This window comes from Parasteatoda tepidariorum, chromosome 10 (genome assembly GCF_043381705.1).
Source record: "Parasteatoda tepidariorum isolate YZ-2023 chromosome 10, CAS_Ptep_4.0, whole genome shotgun sequence".
In the NCBI taxonomy this organism is placed as follows: domain Eukaryota; kingdom Metazoa; phylum Arthropoda; class Arachnida; order Araneae; family Theridiidae; genus Parasteatoda; species Parasteatoda tepidariorum.
In genome coordinates, this window is record NC_092213.1 from 19,727,433 (window position 1) to 19,749,590 (window position 22,158).

The window sequence follows — 22,158 nt, forward strand, 5'->3', positions numbered from 1 at the left end:
TTTTTAAAAAATTTCACCATCTTCGTACTGTTGCATTTATTTTGTGTTTTTTATATAGCATTCACATATTTTAGTTAATTTTATTCACTTGTACCATTTTATCAATTTAATTTTATGGCAAATAAATTTTAATATGTACTTTAGCTTTTAATCTGTTTTGACATATTATCTGGTGCAGCATGTCTTTTTTTGGACTTGCCACTAGACCCTATGTTTAATTGAATTATATCAAAACAGCAAGCAACATAAAATGTGCATGTAAAAAAAATTTCAGCTTATACCTCCTGTAGTGCTTTACAAAGGAATAATTCTAAATGACAGACCAAACATAGCGCAGATCATACTAGTTTACAATTGCAAAACTAGTACTTTTTTGTACCTTTAAGAAAATTGAGTTATAAGACTTTTTATGATTCCTATGTTCTGAGAGACAGAATGCAGTAAAAAGTTTACAGATATGAATTTATTGAGCTATGTGTGAATGTTTTTTAATGATAATGTAATTCATTTTATAAAATTTCTCCTGTGCTTAATTATATTTATTTTTAGATAAATAGATTTCTTTTATACATTTAAGCATGTATATCAGTGTGTACATTTGAGAAGCAAAATTTATAAAAATAAATAATTAGATATACATTAACTAACATGTCGATAAACATAAAGTTTGATGACTAGATTGTTTTCTAAATTCTTAAATTATCTGTGCTTGTTATCACTGAAGAACAGTGCTATTTCTCTCTTAATCTTCATCTGTGGTATTTTCATAGCTGAAATAAATAATTTTGGTGTCAATCAGCAGTATTATACAAGGTATTTCATTATACTAGATAATACTGATGATGAATATACTTTATTATACTCATCATAAATGAACTAAAAAATAGACACATTAGGGGTAGCAAATTAAAGTTTAAGTTAGGGAAAAACAAGCATGCCATCGAAATCTAACAAAACACAATTAATAAAAATGAATTGTTTTACTGCTGGTGGAAGGAAGATAAAGCAGATGAAAGGTGCTAATTAGAAACACTCTAAAGTTTAATCAGGGAACCAAACTGGCTTTATTGTTTTCATCCCAACTTTTTCACTATTTATTTAGATAGTGTTTAAAAATATAAATTATTGGAACACTTTGTTTAATTTTTTTATGTTACTTCATGTTAGCTTTTCATAAAATTAAAAAAGATGTTAGCAAACAATATCCCCTTTCTATTATCATCATAATTAGGGTAGTTATAAAAACAAATAAAATTTTTAATGGTTATGCATGTACAATATTGCATGAAACGGTACAAAACACAAATGATTTATTGCAATAAGTTGGTGAAGAATAAGACAAAGTATTATTTTAAAGACCTTAATTGATTAAAGTTATATATATTTATATATATATTTACCTTGTTATCAATAACATATAGAATTCACAAAATAATGAAAAAATCTGTATATAATGAATTTGATGGCACATAGCAAATAAAAATAACACATTATTTAAAAGCGCCATTTTGAACTTAATCCATTAGTTAAATGGCACACAAATTATTTATAAACCTAATGCTTTGCACAGCATATCCTTTTCTCTTTGACTTTGTGTCATTTAATCCTAGATTCAATCAATCAATCAATCACAAGTTATAATTATCAAAAAGTCAATAAAAGTTATTACTAATGATAAAATAATTATAAAAATTATTGATTACAATAAATTCTATACTTATTAAGTTTCTGTCGCAAAGTTTTTATCTGTTCATTTTTAGTAGCTAGCATTTTTTTCATATTCTTGAATGCTCCAGTTTGGCTCAGTTTCACTTCCAGTTCCTGCAAAAAATATAAAGCAACATAATTTATTTTTATAATGATTAAATATCAAATATAAAATCAGGATAAAATTGAACCTCCTTCTGGAACCAAATATAGGTTTCACAGACTTTTTCCCAAGTACCACAAGGAAATAAAAACACTAACATATATTTTTTCAACATTCATAAGATGCAAAAAGTTATGTTAAAATACATTATTTAGCTTTATAAAAATTTAAAAAAAACAGTTAATTAATATTAATTGATATGTAAATAATTAACTGTTGGTGTTGTATGCTTATAATCATATTTTGCTCTGCACACTTTCTTCATAGCAAACTAATTTTTGCTGTATTTTTATGAAAGTATTTATGTATTTCATGCCCCGACTTATTGCTTCTCTCATCAGCCCCCCAATAGTATCAATTATTTTCATTTATCAACAATAAAGATTTATCACATTAAAATTAAAAAGTTTTCAATAAAAAAATCCAAAAATGTTTTATTGAATTAGCACAGATTTTTTTCACAGATTAAGTTTCAGATTCTATTGAAGTGCAATTTAAACATAGTTACTTTGCTTGCTCGCCATCGCCCCTTCATCTAAAAAATTGTTCTATAAATCTGTATTAAATTTTTAGTTGCCATAAATAATGATTAAGAGCCGAACGAGATTATTTAGCAAAAGGTCAAAATTATCCCTAATATTGCTTTTCAGTTTTGAATAGTTATTTCTAACTCATTGCATATGTTGATGGTACACAGTCTTACATAACATTAATTATAAAGCTGTAACTAAATACATTTTTCATAAAATTAATATGGTAATGTCAAAGGATTATTTTATATCAAAGAAAAACTAAGTTTTTAGCCTGGAATTTTGAATAAAGTTAAAATCAAAAATTTAATAATAGCAGAGAATAATATTAATAAGGAATAGCAAATAAATATTACAGGTAAATGCCATTAAAGGAGACTAAGCATGTAAAGGAAAGTTGGCAATTGTCTTCTTATGATACATAGAAACATTATGAGTACAGGAGAAATATTTGCATGTATTTATGGGAGTGCTAGATGGTTTATTAAAAAAAAAAAATTTTACATCCATAAAATAGTGAATTTATACTTCATTAAAATTATTAACATAAGTAACTTGAATAATTTAATTAGTTATTAAAATTAGACTAGGGATACACTAAAGGTAAAAATAAGAAAAATATAAACAAATTTAATTTTTAAATCTTTTTTTTAAAATCTAATAATTAATTTTACACACATTTTAGAAAAAAAAAATCACTTTAATCCCAATCATGAATGTAAAGTCGAGATAAATTTAGACATTATTACCTTTTCAGCTAGTTGAAGTTGTGATTGCACTTCTAAAAATCTTTGTTTTGTTTCCAGTAAATCACATTCAAGATTTTGTTGTGTATAGGCACTTGCACACATTGTCTAAAATGCAGAGAAAAAATATAATATTTTTCATCAATAAGTATTATACTTTTGCCGTTAAGTATTTTTTATAGCACTTTTTTAAACTAATGATCTAGACTAGAATGTTACTAATCTGAAAATCCCAGAAAACAAACCTTATAAATTAACAAAAAGATTTAAAATGAAATTTTTAAAAACTTGTTTTTATTAACATTTTTTTAAAAAAAGAATTAAATAATAAGTTTTTTTTCATAAATTAAATAAAAAATGAGGTAAAAAAAATAAATGTGCAATTTATAATTAAAATAAAATATAAATAATTTCTTGATACAGATAATTAAGAATTCATTAGTTTCTAGTTACTATCTTCAAGAACTTTAGAAATATTATACTATCAAATGTTTTTGATGTTTTAAAAATTAAAAGATTATTTAAAAAGATTGTTCAAAAGTAAATTCCAATATCTTGAAAAACTCTGTGTAGTATAATACTTGTTATTGAAGGATATTTAGAATAACAATATTAATGAAAAAAAAAATTAATTCACATGCATATTTCTCTTAAAATGTAAAATATGATTCAAAATTACAAAATTCATAATAATTTTTTTTTCACGACATGACAAAAAAAAAAACATAAATAATGTTCCATAAAGGCAAAAAAGTTTTTTTTTTAAAAAATGCATTTATTATCACCTTCTAGTCTAACTAATGTTTAATTTTAAAAATAAAGCAATAATAATCTGTATTAGCTAAGATATTCATTTCAAATTTAAAACATAAGAAAATAAGGAACTAGAATCGAACCATACTTTACATTTCAAATTCAAACAAAATGCTTGATAAAGAGTTTTGGAAATTTACTAAGCATAAAAAAAAATAAAAAAATTCTAATTTTGAATAATGCAGCATCAAACAATTTAAAATAAAGTTAAGAAAATGCAAATAATTTCAGATTACATTAAGATACATTAAGAATGCCAACACCAGATTGGAATAGAATTATCTTAATTTGGCTTCTAATTAGTAGCAATTGTTTAATTATTAGAAATAATTAAGAAACATTTGTATCTATTTCGGATTGGTAAAATCATAATACATTGTTACTTTTTTCAAACTAAAACTGGTGCCGAAGATGAAAAACAATTTTAAAATTTTTCTTATCATCAAATATATATGATTTTGGTGTTACATTTCGCTAATATATTATATGAGAAAAAGTAATTAATGCTCAACTGTTTCTAGTTCCTTTTTCACTTGATTCATTTCATCTTCCAAGTGTTTTAAATCTTTCTCAACATTTTCTGCCTGCAATAGAGTAACAAGATATACATAAGAAAATATGGAAATAGCAAATCTTTTATATAAATAGGTATATATGAAAGCTGATTAAAAATATTCAAATGCAAGTTAAAAATATATAAATAGTAAATTATAAAAGCAATAGAAATTTTTTGTTCATTTACTACTGTATTTACATAACATATTCATTAATAATTAGTCTCATTTCATGTTAACTAACGATAAAATTATTTAAGTAAGAAAAAAAAAACACAATATGATTTGATGCATATTTATGAATTTAGAAAGAAAAAAAAATTTTTTTCTTTAATAAGTAATACTTTAAGAAATTGATTAATCATGCAAACTTTGAAACAATCAGGAGTAGTTTTTATTTCTTAATTTGTTTTCACCCTTTTTTGTTTCTTATACGTAGAACGTATAATTAAGGTAATTGAAAATTTCAGCTCTTTGTGAAGGTTGCCGCCCTTTTGTAATGTGCTTGGCTAATCGAAAAACTCTCTAGTATTTTCTAACTATTCTGATGGTTTTCAGTCTTTTTACACAGCTCACATGCATTTAGACTAATGAAAAATTGAACCAAGAATCACTCAGGTTAAGTTTACTTAGGTTTATTGCAATGAGCTTTGCAATGCCAGCTTTTTGAGTAAAGAAGTATAGTGAACCTGATAGATTGAGTAATGAACAAAATATTCTTTAATTAGCCAATAATTGCTTGCATAGGCTCATTGCAAACAGCTTGAAAGAAATAATACTTATTAAGCAATAAATAATATATATTATAATTCGCCTAACAGTATTTGGTGATTGCTAAAACTAAACTACCAAACACAGTAGCGCGACAGACCATAGAGGGCCAAGGTCTACTGTGCCCATCTCAGTTTCTTGAGCTTGGGCTATGGGGTGCAGGAGCAGATGTTCCGGTTAGGTGGTCAGCAGAATGCAAAATCCCCAGCGCTTAGTTTCCAAGCATGCTTGGTACTCATTTATCGACCCACTGAAGGGATGAAAGACTGAATCAATCTTACCCAGTTCGAGGATCGAACCCTGGACCTATGGCACAGAAACGCGAAGCACTACCACTCAGCCACTGGACGTCATTTGGTGATTACACTAAGCATAAAAAGTGTTAGGTTGATTAAAAATACTTTGTTTTCCAACTAGCAAAATGACAATAGTTGCATAAAGGCGGGTTATCCAATTATCTTACAACAAACATACAGTATATTATATTTCAAATTAATCAAAAGTGTTCAATGCCTAACATTTATAGATTTTTGAACTTCATGCTTCAATAATATATACTTTAAGAATATTTAATTAACACCTTTCCTTCTTTCATTTCCTTTAGTTCTTGTTGTACTTCTACAAGATTTGCAGTCAAAGCAGCTTTACTCTCTAATATATCAACAGTCTGTAAAAGAAAATTAATACATTTTTAGATAACAATTCCACACAAATTAACAATAATTAAGGTTATGATAGAATAAAAATTTAATTTTTCACTTTAGGAAAAGATAGTAGTGTATGATTAGTTTTGGTAATGTATAAACATAAAATCTGATTTCATATTTTCTAAGTAAAGTTTTGTATAACCCACAATTATTGTAGTAAGAACAGCTGTAGTTCATTATAAATCTTATAACAAAGTAGTCATGAGTAATTTTACTGAAAACTTATTTTTAATCTTAAAATCGCAAAATAAATTGAATTTTAGATTTGAATTGAGTGAGAGATGTATGTTTTATCTCAATAATTACCTGCTTTTCTACACTCTTCAGTTTCTCAGACAGCCTTCTGTTTTCTTCATTGAGTCGATCAATTTCCTGATTTATTTTCAGCACAAAAGATTCATCAAATATACATAAAAAATGTAAATTTAATTGTATTAATTTAAATATAGTGATATAATATAGCAAAATAATATATATTGTATGAAAAATATAATAGTCTCTTTCATATTGATCTAAAGACCATAAAAATTAGAGATATTAAATTACTGTTTGCTAAAACACAATGATAAAAAACAGCTTTTAAATGATATTTTTATAAAAAAAAATTTTGAAATAGCAATCCTTTTTAATTAATTATTTTTGCTATTAACAAATAATATCAATAAAAGCTGAATTACTCTATAAACCAATGTTGTTTAATCTTCGTGTTCATTTTTATATTCTCTAAAGGAAATATTGGTGCATGGTCACAGTAAATTTTTTTAATTTTTAGATTCTAAATTTACTCAATTCTGAACATGAAACCAAAAATATATTAAATTCTTTTACTTTGAAAAGAATCAGGCAGTTTAAATTCAAAGTTCATATTTTGAATTAAATTATAAAAATGTAAATCTTATATTTATAATAAATTAAAATAAAGAAATTGAGAGAATGTATGAATTTCAGTTAGTAAAACAGCTTGAAAAATAGGTAGTCGACATTAAAAAAATTATGAAACCACACCAAATTAAGTAGCAATAAATTAATAAGCAACTATAATATTATATTTAAATTAACGAATTATAAGAAGGAATTGGTGCTTATTATTGAAAAAAATCTAAATTCTAGAATACATTTTCTCTCTGTATTCCAATTCAAACAATTATAATAATATATGGTTTTTGTTAAAGAGTAAAATTCCTTCCTTATTTATTTTTTTCTTTTTGCATGAAGAATTCTGTATTCCTAAATTTATACATTTTATTAACAATATTATCTTAGTGATATTTTGAAAAATATTGACTTTTGAGAATACAATAATGAATAAGAAGCAATCTATGGGGGTTTGTGAGTGGAGCTTTCCAATTATAAAGATTATCTTTTTAAAAGAAAATATGTACAGTATAAAAAAAAGAAAATAAATAAATAAAACGAATCACACTGAATAAACTTTGATCAAATAATAAGATTTTCAGGTGCTACGTCTCAATCTTAATGGTATGATGGGATAACACAAACATGCTAATTTAGTGCAGACGATGTTTTAAATTAAAAATTTATACACAAAAACTTACTTTCTCTGAATAAATGTACCCTTTTGTTGACGGAATTGGATTTCTGACTCTCAAAATGCAGGGGGTAGCTGCAATCTGGGAAATATGGCTTGGTCAAGAGAGTTTGGTCAAGAGAGTGGTTCAAAGTTCAGATCCCTCAAGAAATTTTTAAGTGAGTTAAAAACTTTTTGCACGAAATTATAAAATTCATTGATAAAGGATAATTCCACATGAAAAATAGTTCTGAATGATTATTATAATTAGTAATAATTAATAATAATAAAAATATAATTAGTAATAATATTATAATTAGTTATTTTATATTATTTTATTCAATAATAGTCGAAAATCTTGAATTGTAAGGCAGACAAATTTTTGCATAATTTTTAGAATGTAATTCTACAGAGCAAAATAGCAAATTTTAACAAATCCTGAGATAATAACAGAACCTGAGAAATCGAATTTTGAAAAAGTAATATATTTAAAATTCCAATTTTGTTTAAATGTTACATTTTTGCCACATAAAATTACATTCCTTATAATGATGCAAAATTTTTATGATTTACAATAAAATTTTTTCAACTTTTACGAAATACAGTGATAAAAATAATAAATAATAATTAAAAATTATTTTTCGCATAAAATTATCTTTAATTAAACAAATTTTATAAATGTGTGCAAAAATTTTTCAATTTGCTTAAAAATTTCCCGAGATATGACAAAACAAGCAAAAGTAACCTTAACATTAAAAAGTCCAAACTTTAGACCGCTCTCTTGATCAAATTATTGTGATTATACTTTCCATATCATGGCTACCCTCTACATTTTGATGGTCAGAAATTGAAAAGATGGAAAGAGAGATCTATCGAAAAGAGAGACGTGTTTATTCAGAGAAAGTATGTTTGTTTTTTGCTTGATTTAGTAACTTAAAATATGATCTGCACTAACTAATTAGCATATTTTATATCATCCTCTCTAACCATTAAGATTGAGACATAATATGAAAAAATCTAATCATTAGATTTTTTTAACAATGTACAGGAAAAGTACCATAAAAGAAAAATCACTAATAATCAGTGCCTCGATTCATTATGAAGCAAACTGAATTAAAAAGAGAGGAAACAGGACAAAACACAATGTAAAAAATGCATAAATATGCCCTAATCTTATTATTACGTCTTAAATATCCTGTATTAGATTTCACGATTCAATTAAATGCCATTTCATACTTGAACATTCGATTAAGCAAGTTATTTTCCATGTAACTTAATTTAATGTAATGCATAACAAATATTTTATAAAATTAATTTTATTTCTTATGAAAATCTAACCGAAATTTATCATCCTTCAAAGTTAAAGAAAGGTTCCTGATGATTAGTCACTAAATCCTGCAATATTATAAATAGAATGTTAGATTATGGCTACCATATCTCTTAAGCCTCAGTGTTAACAATTTTAACTCTTCAAACCAATGCCCTTTTTGTTTCTTAAGTTGGAAAATGTAACGGTTTACTCATATTTTATCTTTTTTTAATCATTTGCCTGTGTTTTAATCGTCATATCTTTACTTTTTTCCTAAGTTTTATTTTATCTTCGGAGGATATTTTAGATGACGCCAATCAAGTTTAAAATTTTTTATAATTATACACACTATTGGTACTTTAAATTATATTTAAATGTTTCCTTGTATTTATAATTTTATTCGCTTCAGTAAGCATTTATCGTCTCCATACCGTTTTACTTATTTTGTGTGTTAACATCATTTATTTTATCTGGTTTTATTCACTTACACCAATTTAAAATGTTTTTTTGTTTTTATGTTAATTTTGTATATCAGGTTTTTTTTTTTTGTCTTATGTAGCAATAATACAGTCCGTTTAATCTGTAATAAATTGTTTGGCACAGCATGTCCTTATTTGAACTTAGTGCCATTGAACCTTAGATTCAATCAATCAACATCTTTCAGAAATATGTCTATAAACACATGTTTACAATAACACACATACAAAAAAAACATTTTCTTACAAGTTGAAGCAATTGAGAAGCTCCTGCATTTTCTCCCAAAGGTTGTAACTTATTGACTCTTAAAGGAGAACCATTCAACCCTTTTTCAAGAGAGCTACTATTCAATCTCTCTTCAAATTTATTCACCTTCTCTAGAAGATCCCTGAAAAGATTAGATTTCAGTTTAAAAGAAAACACAAAAGAGAAAGAATAAGATTGTTATTTTACTTAATTAAAATCTTCATTCGCCTCGAAATATACAAATTGGAAATAAAAGTTGGCATGCTTCAAGTGCTCAAAAACAGGCACCCATTTTCAAGACTTGCCAGACGTGAATGAGAAGAAACAAAAGTGATTTGAATTATAAAAAATAAAGTTGCCAATGAAAAATAGAAAAATAAATGTTGGAAATAAAACTTCAGAAAGAATAGTAGTCGAAAGAGAAAAAAAGATAAGAAACAGCACAAGAAAAACCACAGTAGCCGAGAAAGGCAAATTAGGGTAAAATGCAGTTCCACACCTTATAAAGTGGAAGTGAGAAACTAATGTTGTTAACAAGGGTTTCCTTCTTAAACTGAGCTTCTAATTTAAGGGGAACATTCACAGTTTATGGCTGATAAAAAGCAATAATAAGATAAGAAATTTAATAAACTTTCATAATAACTCCTATTTAAAATATTTTGTATTAAAATAAACATCTAGTGTTAGTTTACAAATTGTTAAATAGAATATAGATTTGAAATTTAAGTATACTAGTACAAAACATCACAGTTAGTACAAGTTTTAAAAGTATAATAATTTCTATGATAGGAATGATTGAATTATAAAACTATTTAAGAACAGTAGTAATTGTTTAAATATTTTTACTGGGAAATTCTACCAACAATTTCCTTAATTTGGTCTTTTAAAATTGTTTGTCATTGGAATTCAAACATTCATTTAGAATATAGAAGGAAAAAAAAGGAAAAATAGTGTGAAGTGGAATACCAAAAAATAATGCTAAATATATCTGTTTTATATGAGTTGAAAAGATGTTGGCAAGTTTTACATTAATCATATAGCAATTTCTGGTTTTCATCAAAAATTTAGATACATACTGTAAGGAGTACTGTAAGGATTATAATAAGGGATGAAAAAATCTGTTTTGTTCTTTTAGCAATGTAATTTAAAAGATAAAAAATATATTCCATTTTCATTTTTTAACTCATTGTAAACAGATCAATTTTGTATGTTACGCACAATTTCAATAAGGATGCCTTTCAATTTATTCGTAATGACAAGAATCTTGCAATATGCTATACTCATTATTGCCAACAATGCCATTTACTGCATTATTAAAAAACTAAATAAATTAGACACTAAAATTTGTTATTCCCTTTTAAAAAATTTGTCACATTTATCTTGAAGTAAATTTTTTGCCTAATCTCTTAATATTATTAAGAAAAAACTAAATTGAACATGACGAACAATTTTTATTTATTTACTGTGATTAAAAACATGTAAACAGATTAAGGTTAATTAAAAAGAACTAACGAAATAAAATACAAATTCACAAAGAAATTAACTAGTTACGTATACCAATGAAATTATTTCACACAAACACAGTTAAATCAATTTAAAAATTTGTCTGATACTAAATGTCATTTTAACCCAACTATAATAAATATTTAATGAGCAATAGAATAGATGAAAAATCCTAACCATTGAAAGTACATTCTAATAAGACATTAAACATATAACCTATGACAGATACTTCAGTGGATTTTGATATTAAAAGAAAATACTATTTTTTACCACAAACCTGTTTTCTAATTCTGATATATCAGCACTGAGCTTTAAGTGCCATTGCTGAGCTTGACAACACATCTGACATAAAAGCAAAGCAGCAGTGTGTGCAGTGTTGATTAATTCTAGTTCAAGATCACCTTTCAATAATGCACACAGTTCATCTAATAAGTCACGTACTTCATCAACAGAATATGTATCTTCCAATAATCTGAAATAAAAAATAATTAATTTTAAATAACACAAATTCTATTAATACTTGTACTAAGAAAAATTAAAATGACAATTAAAGAACTCATAAAAGAGCCTATACTTAATTTCAGTAAATATAGTCGGTTTTATGAACCTTTTGCTATGCAGAAAACTAAATTCAAATACAGAACTTCAGTAATAAAATACAAAAACGAACGAGATTAAAATGTGTATTATAGTTCAAGATAGAAACAAAATAGGATATTTTGATTATACTAAGAAATATTAGGTATTTCATTTTATATAAAATTAGTTCAAGTCAGTTTCAAAAGTTAGCCTTTTTCCTCTTCTTTCATTTGTGTTTGAAGAGATAGGAGGTGCAATATAATTTGAGTTTATTAAAAAAAAATTAATGTTTGTGATGAATGCTTCAATAATATTGAGAAATTATATTTAATTTTACATTAAACTAGCTCAAGTTAGTTTCAAAAATTAGCATTTTTGTTCTTCTTCCAGATGATCTAGAAGAGATAAAAATGTATGTTTCTGCTGAGCGTTTAAATTTAAAACCCGGTCCAAGTCTTTTATGGAAAAGACTTCATGTTTAAGTAATTTAAATTTACGATTTAATCTTCAGAATCTACAACCTAAATAGCTATTTAAACCAAATTAAATAAAACTAATATTAAGTAAATATAATACAAAACACAAAATCAATTTAGGGACCATTTATTACGCATTATTAAATTTGTAAACTCAGAATTTTGGTTTTTTAACCTAGCTACTTTTCTGCATTACAAAATTTACAAACTAGTTTTTTAATAGTTATTCAATGAAAAAGTTGTACGTACAGTAGAAAACTCCATACAAACTAGATAAAGCTAGTAATACTGTGCTTGGAGGGTAAAATCTGTTTGCATTCTTACTATGCAAAAATATATTTTAAGTTGCAACATATTTAATTCTACCATACTACAATTTCTTGCAGTATAAGATAAATTATTAAGCTTAAATCTATACTTTAATATGTCAATAAATCAAAACTAATCTTTGATAAAAAGAAGAAACTGCAGAAATTCAAAAACTAAATTCAAGTTCAGCATTCACAAAATAATTTTGCTTGCAAATGAAACTTTTTTTTCCGTGTTTAAAGAATTTATTTTCGCTGACATAAAATGATTAAAATATATCAGAAGAAATTTTAAGAAGTAATTTAATTTTTGAATCACAAAATTTTGTTTAATAGATTACCTTGATAATTTCATATCATCAAAGGTCTGCTCAATGGTTCGCAAATGCTTACTTCTCCTAAACTTAGCAAACTTTAAGTAGCTACCTATCATTTCACTGTGGAGTTCAGATAATGCTAAATCTTCAGCCTAAAATAAATAAAAAATGAATAAATAATTTATTTATATTAAAAATTCAGATTTATAAAAAAATGCACATTAAAATGTGATACATACCCAATATTTACTTTTAAATAAAGGTCATGATAGATATGTGATATTTTCAGACAAAGTAACAAATTTTTTAGTCAAAAAAATTTGCCATTTAATAAAATATAATTAAGTCTAAAATATCCTTACTTATTCTATTATAGACTGCACTTAATCTCTGCAACCTTAACTCCTAAACAATATTGAAAATAGTATTGTTAAATATGATTTTCTGAACATTGAAGCCACAGTTTTGGTGAGAAATTTGAAGTTAGAATGTCTTTCGAAACAGAAAGCATCTCTTTTTCTAACTAGTGAATTACTTGCTGTTTCTATTGATGACTGCTGTACTAGGATGTATATCTATAGCTTTAGATTTGTTCACTCTTAACTTTGCAATCCATATGATATCAAAAAAACAGAAAAACCATCTTTCATGTTTAGATACTTTAATAAAAAGAAGTAAAGGGAGAATCCATGTTATGAATTTTTAATGTAAAAAAATTGTTGTGACTTAAGTTTTAGAATTCAATTAAGAAGTTTAGTCAAATTAAAAGTTAGCAAAATCTAATAATAACTTTGAATTTTAGTGACTACTAAATCAAAAATATATATATATTATATTTGAGAAACTTCTGTTCACTAACATTTTATTTAAAAAAAATATTGTTAAACACATTAGGAAATTTAAATTATATTATAAAAGTATATACCTATATAAAAGGCTTTTTTCATGTAATGTTTATACCAGACCTTAAATTATTTTACAACAATAAGGTTAACTTTTTAATCCAAAATATTGGATTGATACCTAAATATTCAATATTTTTAAATATAGCATGCCATTTATGTATTTTAAAATTACGTATTAGAAAATAAATCCAATAAGAATTGTATAAACTCTTATATAATATATGGATACATACATCATATAAGAGTATATACTATTCTTATAAGATGTATTTCCTAATAAATAATTTTAAATTATGTAAATGGTATGTTATTAATAAATACGTGAAATTATAAAAGTTTAATCTTAAAATAGCTTGTTTATACCTCAGTCCATCTATTTCCCTTAAAATAACCAATACAATAAATTATACTTTTTGTGAAGATTTGCTTTTAAAAATGTTAAAAGCTGTTTAAAAATTATTCGTTTAGTATCAATATGCTTTACAAACCACAAAACAACAAAAATATTTTTTTTAAATATTTTCACCTCAATACATGTTTCAAAAATTAATTCTTTGCATAATGAACTTTAAAAATGGTTTATTATAAATGCTTTATTGTAAGATCTTATATATTTTCGTTCACCTTTATAATGAAACGTCAAACAAAACAACAAATCTAAATTACAATTACTAATAACATCGAAATTACTTCACATAAGTGAGAAATGTATAAAGGAAAGGAGTTTTTTATTTAAAAATATTACAAACATAAACAGCTTAAAAAGAAGAAAAAAGAAATAAGCGAATTAATAATTATAATAGAAAAAATTTATGTTCCTATGTATTGACATTTGTTTATTCTAAAACCCCAATATTGAAAAAAAAATCTGAATATTAACTCACAAAAAATACTAAGCATATTTTTTAAACCCCCAAAAAGATCTTAGAAGCTTTCAAATGTAACCTAAATTTAAAGGCTTCTAGAAACTGATTGTATAATAAAACTTAATTTTGGAAATTTCATTTACATAAATGAAAGCCTTTTTTCATAATGAAATCAAGGGTTTTAGTAGAGCATGAAATGTTTTAAGCTTTTTTATTACAAAGAAGAATTTACAAAGCATTTGAGTACAGAAAATGATTAAAATAAAAATACAGTAAAATATTACAATTCAAGATAATTTTAGATATTCAGATTCTTTAAAATTGATCAGAAATTTAAAATTGAGCATATGATTTTAAAATGCTAGAATGTAAATATTTTAAAAGAAAAATCATTACAGCAGGCGTAATAAGCGATCAATAGTTTATGAACCAATATTTACGATCTACACCAAATGTTACCATAGTTTTTACTGTTTACCAATTCTTGAAAACAATTTAAATTACTTTTAGCAATAAAGAGTGTAGACAACAAAAGTAATTGTACATTTTGTAACTTGTAAAATATTTTACCATATTTCCCAATTTAGTATTTTTGCTCAATAACAGAACATTCGAGGGAAAGATAAATTTATCATTAAAACATACTGCATTCCAAGCGAATTTGAATTTAAAAGTAACATATGAATAGAAACAAAACAGTCTTGAGAGTTGTATCAGTTGTCATAGTAACGATAACGATTATTAAAATCTCTTAAAAAATCGTTTCGATTCTTAGTATTTATTTTGAAATAATCTTAAAAGATGGCAGCAGCAAGAATAAGTAAGCTTTAAATTGATTGATTGATGATTGTGCTTTTTGACAGGACAGGAAACCATTTGTAAACAAATTATAAGTTTTATCTAGCTGCATAATTTTTCTGCTCATATTTTGCTGCTTTTTGAAGTTGACTTTTTGATAAAAAAATATATATATTCTTTTGATACTATGGCTTCTATGGAAAGAGAATCCATACAAAAACAAATCCAACAAGACTGGGCCAACAGGGAATACGTGGAAATTATTACAGCTAGTATTAAGAAGATAGCAGATTTCCTAAATTCTTTTGGTGCGTAGAACACTGTATTAATCAGTGCAATTAGTTTAAAAAAATTACCAGATGTTCTTAGTGAAATTGTAATCCCATGAGTTGCCAATTTTTATCACACAATACCCCTTAAAAGCTAATATAACACTTTAATTTAAATAACTGTTTATATAGTTAGATTTGTTAATGATGCTACTGTTTCTACTATTTTATTGCTGGAAATATTTTATAAAACAATTTTTCATAATATAACAGTATAATTTTGAACAACCAATCATCTTTCGTGACTTATTTTTTTCATGACATAAACTTGTGTTTTTAGTATTATGATATATGAGGTGTTTGAGAATATCCTTAATTTTGAATCAATTTTACTATAAATTGTGATTTAAATTTAAAAAATATTTTACAAAAGTCACATTATTATTTTAATAATCTCTAAAAAATTTGTGGGATATTTTTAGAAAAAATTTTACTTTCTGTTTCCATCTAACTAAATCACTCATTACTAATGATGTTGTTTTCTTCTTCCCCCCGCCCTCTTTTTTTTAGAAAGTTATATTAGTTTTTATTATTTTTTAGATATGTCATGTAGAGCCAGGTTGGCCACCCTGAATGAAAAACTAACTTCTTTAGAGAGAAGGATAGAGTATCTTGAAGCGAGAGTAAGAATTTTCTTTCTAAATATAATTTATTATTATTATTTTTTTTAGTGTAGCATTTATTCATTGAGAGTTAAGAGGTGGTTTGTTAGGACTGGTCCGTGTAGGCAAGGGCGCCGGCAGGGGGGTGCAAGAGGGTGCACTTGCACCCCCCTGGCTTTTCTTCTTTAAAACAACTAAAGAGATACAGAAAAACAATTTTGTTATACAAAAAATTTTTACTAAAAATATTTTTATTCAAAAACAATCAATTAAGTAATTATTGATACATAACAATTAAAAAATTGTTCAATCAAACAAGAATTGTAATCGTCTTGTTTGCTGACCAAGTCAGTTTATAACATTTTCAATAAATTCTGAGTCATCTTTGATTCTTTTCTTATGCATAAACTTGGCAGATATCTAAGTTATACATTTTAATTTCATTTAATGAAATAAAAGTAATATTATATTTTCTATGAGTCATTTAGTTTAACAAAGGTGTGTAACACAAACTGACCTCTCACAACTGTAAAACTTCATCAACACAATAAATACCAATGTTAAGCGTGCACAAACACATTAGTATACGAAACTACTGTTTGTAGTTATTTGTGTTTCAAAGTCAGTAGCTATGCCAGTGTAATCAATACAGTTTCTAGTGGCAAGATTTGCAAGTACAAGAAATTCATACTTTTTTTTGAAAATATCTTGTTAACATTTAAGAAATGTATCTTGAAAAAAATTAACTGGTGTAAGTATATGTATTAGCAAAACAAAATGTAATAACAGAATATTTAAAAAAAAAAATTGGGGGGGGGGGANTGGGGGGGGGGGGGGTAGTTTGTAAGAAGGTTGCACCCCCTTTTGTTATTCTGCCAGCGCCCTTGCGTGTAGGTAAACACCATCAGCAACCCCTGATTAGCCTGTTGTATACATCATGAACTACCCTTGATTAGCCTGTTTGTGGAGTAGTGAACATACATCATTAGATCTTAAGTCTCTGCATCAACTGCCATTCGAATCTATTTCGCTTTGAATTCAATGTCAGTCAAGCTGACGTTAAAATGGCAAAATGTGCTTATAACTGTTGTAATGCTAAATTTAATAGGAAAAAAAATATTTATAATTAAAATAAACTTGTATATTTGCTCATTGAAGATATTTGCTCATAGGTATATTTGCTCATAGATGCTATTATATTAACATTAAACTAAATATGCAAATGTTTAATGTTAATATAATTTTAATGATAGAATTTGTAAAGAACAAATTTAGTTTCTCTTTTTTTAAAATATTTTTTAACTTTATCTGAACTGAAACTATGAAAAAAAAATTAATTGAATAAAAAGGACTGAAAATATTCATAATTTAACTTAATATTCATCTTTAATTATTAAAACTTTCGATAATTTATTAAAATAAATACTAACTGTGAATAAATAATGTTATATGACACAGTATTATATTGAAATAGTAATACTCTTTTTTCACATTTAAACAGAATCATATTTTTTTTAAAAATAAAATTAAGCAAATTATCTCTTAATATCAAATGAGAAAGTCTGCATAATTGCATGTATTTAGTAATTATTTACTTACTAGGAATGCTGGTTTAAGTTTTTAACTAATAATATTTGTAAACAAATATCGTAAATAAAATATTTATGAATTATAGTTTTATTCTCTAAAAATTATTTACTTAACTTTTATTTCTTTACTTATGAATGAGAAAGGAANTTTTTTTTTTTTTTTTTTTTTTTTTTTGAGAATACTGGGGATTATAAACTTTTGTACTATTTTAATTGTATTGTGTTTTTTACAGTAAAATAAGTTTAAGCATTATTCTATTAAATGTATATGATATTTGATATAAAACAATGTTTTTTTTTTCTTTTAATATTTGTAATTTGAAAAGAAACCTATAATTTTCTTTCAACTTTTTGTTCAAAAAAAATAAAAATAAATATGTACAAATGACTTATTGACTCATTTCTGTGTTTATTTATTTTTTATTGTGATAAAAAGCTTTTTTTTTTTATGTATAACTTGTTTAAAAAAAATTATCCAAGTTTTTTTTATACAAACACCATTCGCAAAAAAATTATTAATTAAAAAGAGACTGCTTAAGCGAAGAAAAGGATGTTTTATTAATTACACTTTCTAAATGGACAGTTGCTTTGAATGTGTTATTGGATACATTTGGCTGACTTTAACTTTTTTTCCCTTTTTAATATCAATTTTAAATTTAAGCTATTCTTATAACACTTATTTCTAAACAATTGTATTGGTTATTTTCATTTTCTCTCATTTTATCCAGTGTCTTGGAAAAAAAGGTTTAATCCCATCCCTGTATTCAATGTACTTGTCTGTCACTGGAGAACTGACTGATTTCAAGATTTAAAAAAACTTGGTAATAAAACACGTTAGAAGAACTAAACAAGCGATGTGTTTGTTGAGTGAACTAGAAAAAATTTACACAGAAAATTTGGGATTTAGTTAAAAGTTGCAGGACATCAACTACCATAGTGATCAGTTTTAGCATTAAAGTATGAATGGAGGCAGTATTACCAGATTAAACCATGCATTCAATTGAACAAAATATGTTACTGGTACAGGAATATAATAGGTGATTATCTGGTACAGGTTAGATTACTTTCTCTTGGCATTTGTATACTTTTCATGGACACTGCACAGCTTCATCCTTTAGTAACTTTTGCAACTAAATTCCAAAGTTTCTATATTTAAAGTTTTAAAATTTCGCAATAAATCTATCATTTGTTTCATTCATCTGTGAATTTTTGTTTTGTCAAATTTTGAAATCAGTCGGGCCCTCAATTGGACGCTCCGTAAATTACACGTTAATGTTTTGCTTCCTTTTGGGTATTCCAAAGAAGGGTTACAGAGGTTCTGAGAGTGTTTACTTTTTTTCTTTTTAACCTTTGTAATTCTATTTAGATTAAAATAATATTCCATTATTATGAAATTAGTCAAGCAAAATAGTGGTGAAAAAGGAGATAAGAAAATGAAAGAAATATATACTTGTTCTAATGACAATATATTAAAAAAAAAAAATTACGAAAAGAATGTACATTTATAAAAAATTGCAATAGTATTTCCCATCAAACCTTTCAAATCAAAAATTATACAACTAATTTCAACAGTAAAGATATGTTTCCCCAATCATCATTCTCTATGTTTATAAATTCTTTTTCATTTCTATTCCATCAGAAATATAATTCATCTTATTTTATTAATTTTTAATGTCTGTATATACTAAAAGATAAATGCCATTCTAGGTTTGAGAACTTAATTATCTGTCATGTAACTTGATATTAAGGTAGCAATTAATAAAAATGTTTACTTTTCACCTTAAATATTTTCAAAATTATTTATACCAAATCTTGTATTGCTTAATAGTGGTGAACTTTTTTATTTTTATAAAGTCAGAGTTTTGCCAAAAGAAGGTTGATAATTGAGAGTTCCACAGCTGAAAAAAAAATGAGTAATAGCTGTGCTAATGCATAAAATGATACTAATATCTATACTAACAAATAGAAGTGAAAAGTAATAATGTGCTATAACGATGTTTTTAAGTTACATTGTTTATTCAGCACATAAAAAATATTTATTTGACTAATTTTAAAAACAACCTAGATAAACATGAGAACATATTGAGGAATGAGTTCTGAATATAAGGAGAGAGAAAAATCAAAATAAGGAGAAAAAATGTGTCCTTATTTGTTTAGTATTTTTAAAAACATTTTAGTTTAAATCATGTAACCTTCATTAAAAATAAAATTGTTTACTACCAGTTAAAAAAAATTAATGCCCCTACTAAGAAGCTAGGTTGTTTGCTTCACATGTCTCTTTTTTGCATAGATTCAGGCATTTATTAAATTTGAAACTTTAATATATTTAGTTACAAACTAAATATAGTAATGAAAAAATAAAGTAGGCAAATTTTATTGGTAGCCATTAGTGCTGAATTGAATTTAAAAGTTTTTTTTTCTCAATGTAAAATTTGCTAATTTGTTATTTTAAAGTGCTTGTTATGTTTTTCATTTGTTTTTTTGCCAAATATTCCGTTAAATCGTTTAAGTGCCACACTTAGCAAACTACTGTCCTTAATCTTGCCAACTTTTCAATAGTATGAGGTTAGTAGAGTCTCCTTATTAAGTTAATTATTCTATGTTATTCCAGCTTTTTGTGTAAGAAAATTTTTCTGCTAAAAAATTTGCATTTATAATTTTTTTTAATATTATAATTATATTACCTTTCTAACTTTTATTAATATTTCTTTTCATTTTTCAGGTCACAAAAGGAGAAACTCTGACATAATTAAGAGTATCATTTGTTCCAAAAACATGTTTATGTGGTGATTGCTTACTTGCATTTTCAATGTTTCTTTTTTATCTATTTGTATTGTAATTATGTATACAAAAATTAAATGTTTAATGCATTAATACAAACATTTCTTTTGAATTAAACAAAAATAACCAAACATTTAGATTTATGGAATGCCGTTGTTGAGTCTTGTCCCAACACTGGTATACATGTTTTTTATTTAGTTTATTGAGCACAAGAATCATTGAATTTAACAAGAATAACATGCATTTTTTTCTCAATTTTTAAGACTCTCGGGTCTCAATCCCTTAATTGGATTTTCTATGACCCAAGATTCAATTTTGACAATGCCTAAATTATTTCCACCCCATTCAGATTAGCTCATCTTGATGCCCTGGAATCTTGTTTTATTCATATGAATGCTGATTCCCCTGCTAATGTGGAAATTCATTTCACCCTGATTTGCCCTTCTCGGTCGCTGTGGTTTTTTTTTTTTTGTTCTGTTTCTAATCTTTTCTCTTTTTTCTCGGCTACTGTGGTTTTCTAGTTTTGTTTCTCACTTTTCTTTTTCCATTGACGTTTTATGTTTCAAATCACTTTTGTTCCCTCTCATTCACATCTGGCAAGTCTTGAAAAATGGGAGTCTGTTTTTGAGATCTTGAAACATGTCAACTGTTATTTTCTATTTTTATATTTTTGAAGCGAATGAGGTTTTTAATATCTTACCACTTCAGTTTCTTGAGATTATTTAGCATTTAAAACCTCAATTGTTTCCTTAATAATTCACAAATTTAAATAAATGTTGAATTATACTAGAAAATATTTATTAGATAAATAAAAGTATACTACAGAATAGTTTTTTAAATGAGTTTTTGCATCAAATTCAAAAACAACTTTCTTGATATAACCAAGTTTCAAAAATTTTATCATTTAAAAGTTTTATTTTGGTTGATAGATGCAGCTTTAAATTCGACTTGTGATCATTTTGAAACAGTTAAGTTATTATTACACTTTATCAAGAGAATTAAAAAAATTTGATGATTCAAATGCTTTAAGTATTTTTGTTTTTTAAATATTATGTAACTTATAATTTAAAGCACTACTTGAAAATGATCTTTGTAAATTAGATTTGAAATAATCAACTCTATTCTCAAAATATAAAAGGGTGTGTCGTATCAACAGAAGCTCAAAAAACTAAAGCAGAAAATATACAACATTAAAAATCCACATATTTCGAGTGCTCATATAGTACACTTATTCTGCAGACAAGGTATTAATATTGAATAACAACATTTTTAAAAACTGTCTAAAGAAATAAAAATAATTAAAACTTTTTAAAAAAAATGACGTATATTGCTAAATAAAAGGACTTTATGAAAGATTTAAGAAAATTGTACTTTTTGATTAGCCAGGCTCAAGTGAAAGTCTCCATAAAATGTAGATCAGCAGCTTTTAATTTCTTAAAAACATATAAAATAAACAAAAAAAAGTTTTATTATTTTGTGCCTGGCTAACCAAAAAATACTAAAAAAAATAGTTTATTTTAAGTTAGTAATTATTACGAAAAAAATATGACACAA

The 22,158-nt window shown here is 25.2% G+C and overlaps 2 protein-coding genes across 3 annotated transcripts; one reads left to right on the plus strand and one right to left on the minus strand.

Annotated features, from left to right (window-relative positions):
• Window positions 1–517: 517 nt before the first annotated feature.
• Window positions 518–15,241, minus strand: LOC107442547 (leucine zipper transcription factor-like protein 1). Of its 2 annotated transcripts, none has more exons than XM_016056132.3 (10): window positions 15,076–15,241; window positions 12,759–12,886; window positions 11,332–11,526; window positions 9,552–9,693; window positions 6,298–6,363; window positions 5,865–5,951; window positions 4,472–4,543; window positions 3,150–3,254; window positions 1,718–1,821; window positions 518–770 (listed from the first exon to the last, which is right to left on the minus strand). In XM_016056132.3, the coding sequence occupies exons 1-10, from the start codon at window positions 15,076–15,078 to the stop codon at window positions 743–745; spliced, it is 930 nt and encodes a 309-aa protein (XP_015911618.2). In that variant the 5' UTR covers window positions 15,079–15,241; the 3' UTR covers window positions 518–742. The 2 variants fall into 2 exon arrangements, with proteins under 2 accessions (XP_015911618.2, XP_042903362.1); XM_043047428.2 differs by having other exon boundaries at window positions 15,050–15,180.
• Window positions 15,242–15,327: 86 nt separating this feature from the next.
• LOC107442564 (haematopoietic stem/progenitor cell protein 300) lies at window positions 15,328–20,703 on the plus strand. Its single transcript, XM_016056157.3, has 3 exons — window positions 15,328–15,611; window positions 16,173–16,255; window positions 20,546–20,703. Exons 1-3 carry the CDS (start codon window positions 15,491–15,493, stop codon window positions 20,570–20,572), a joined length of 231 nt encoding a protein of 76 aa, XP_015911643.1. The 5' UTR covers window positions 15,328–15,490; the 3' UTR covers window positions 20,573–20,703.
• The last annotated feature ends 1,455 nt before the right edge of the window (window positions 20,704–22,158 follow it).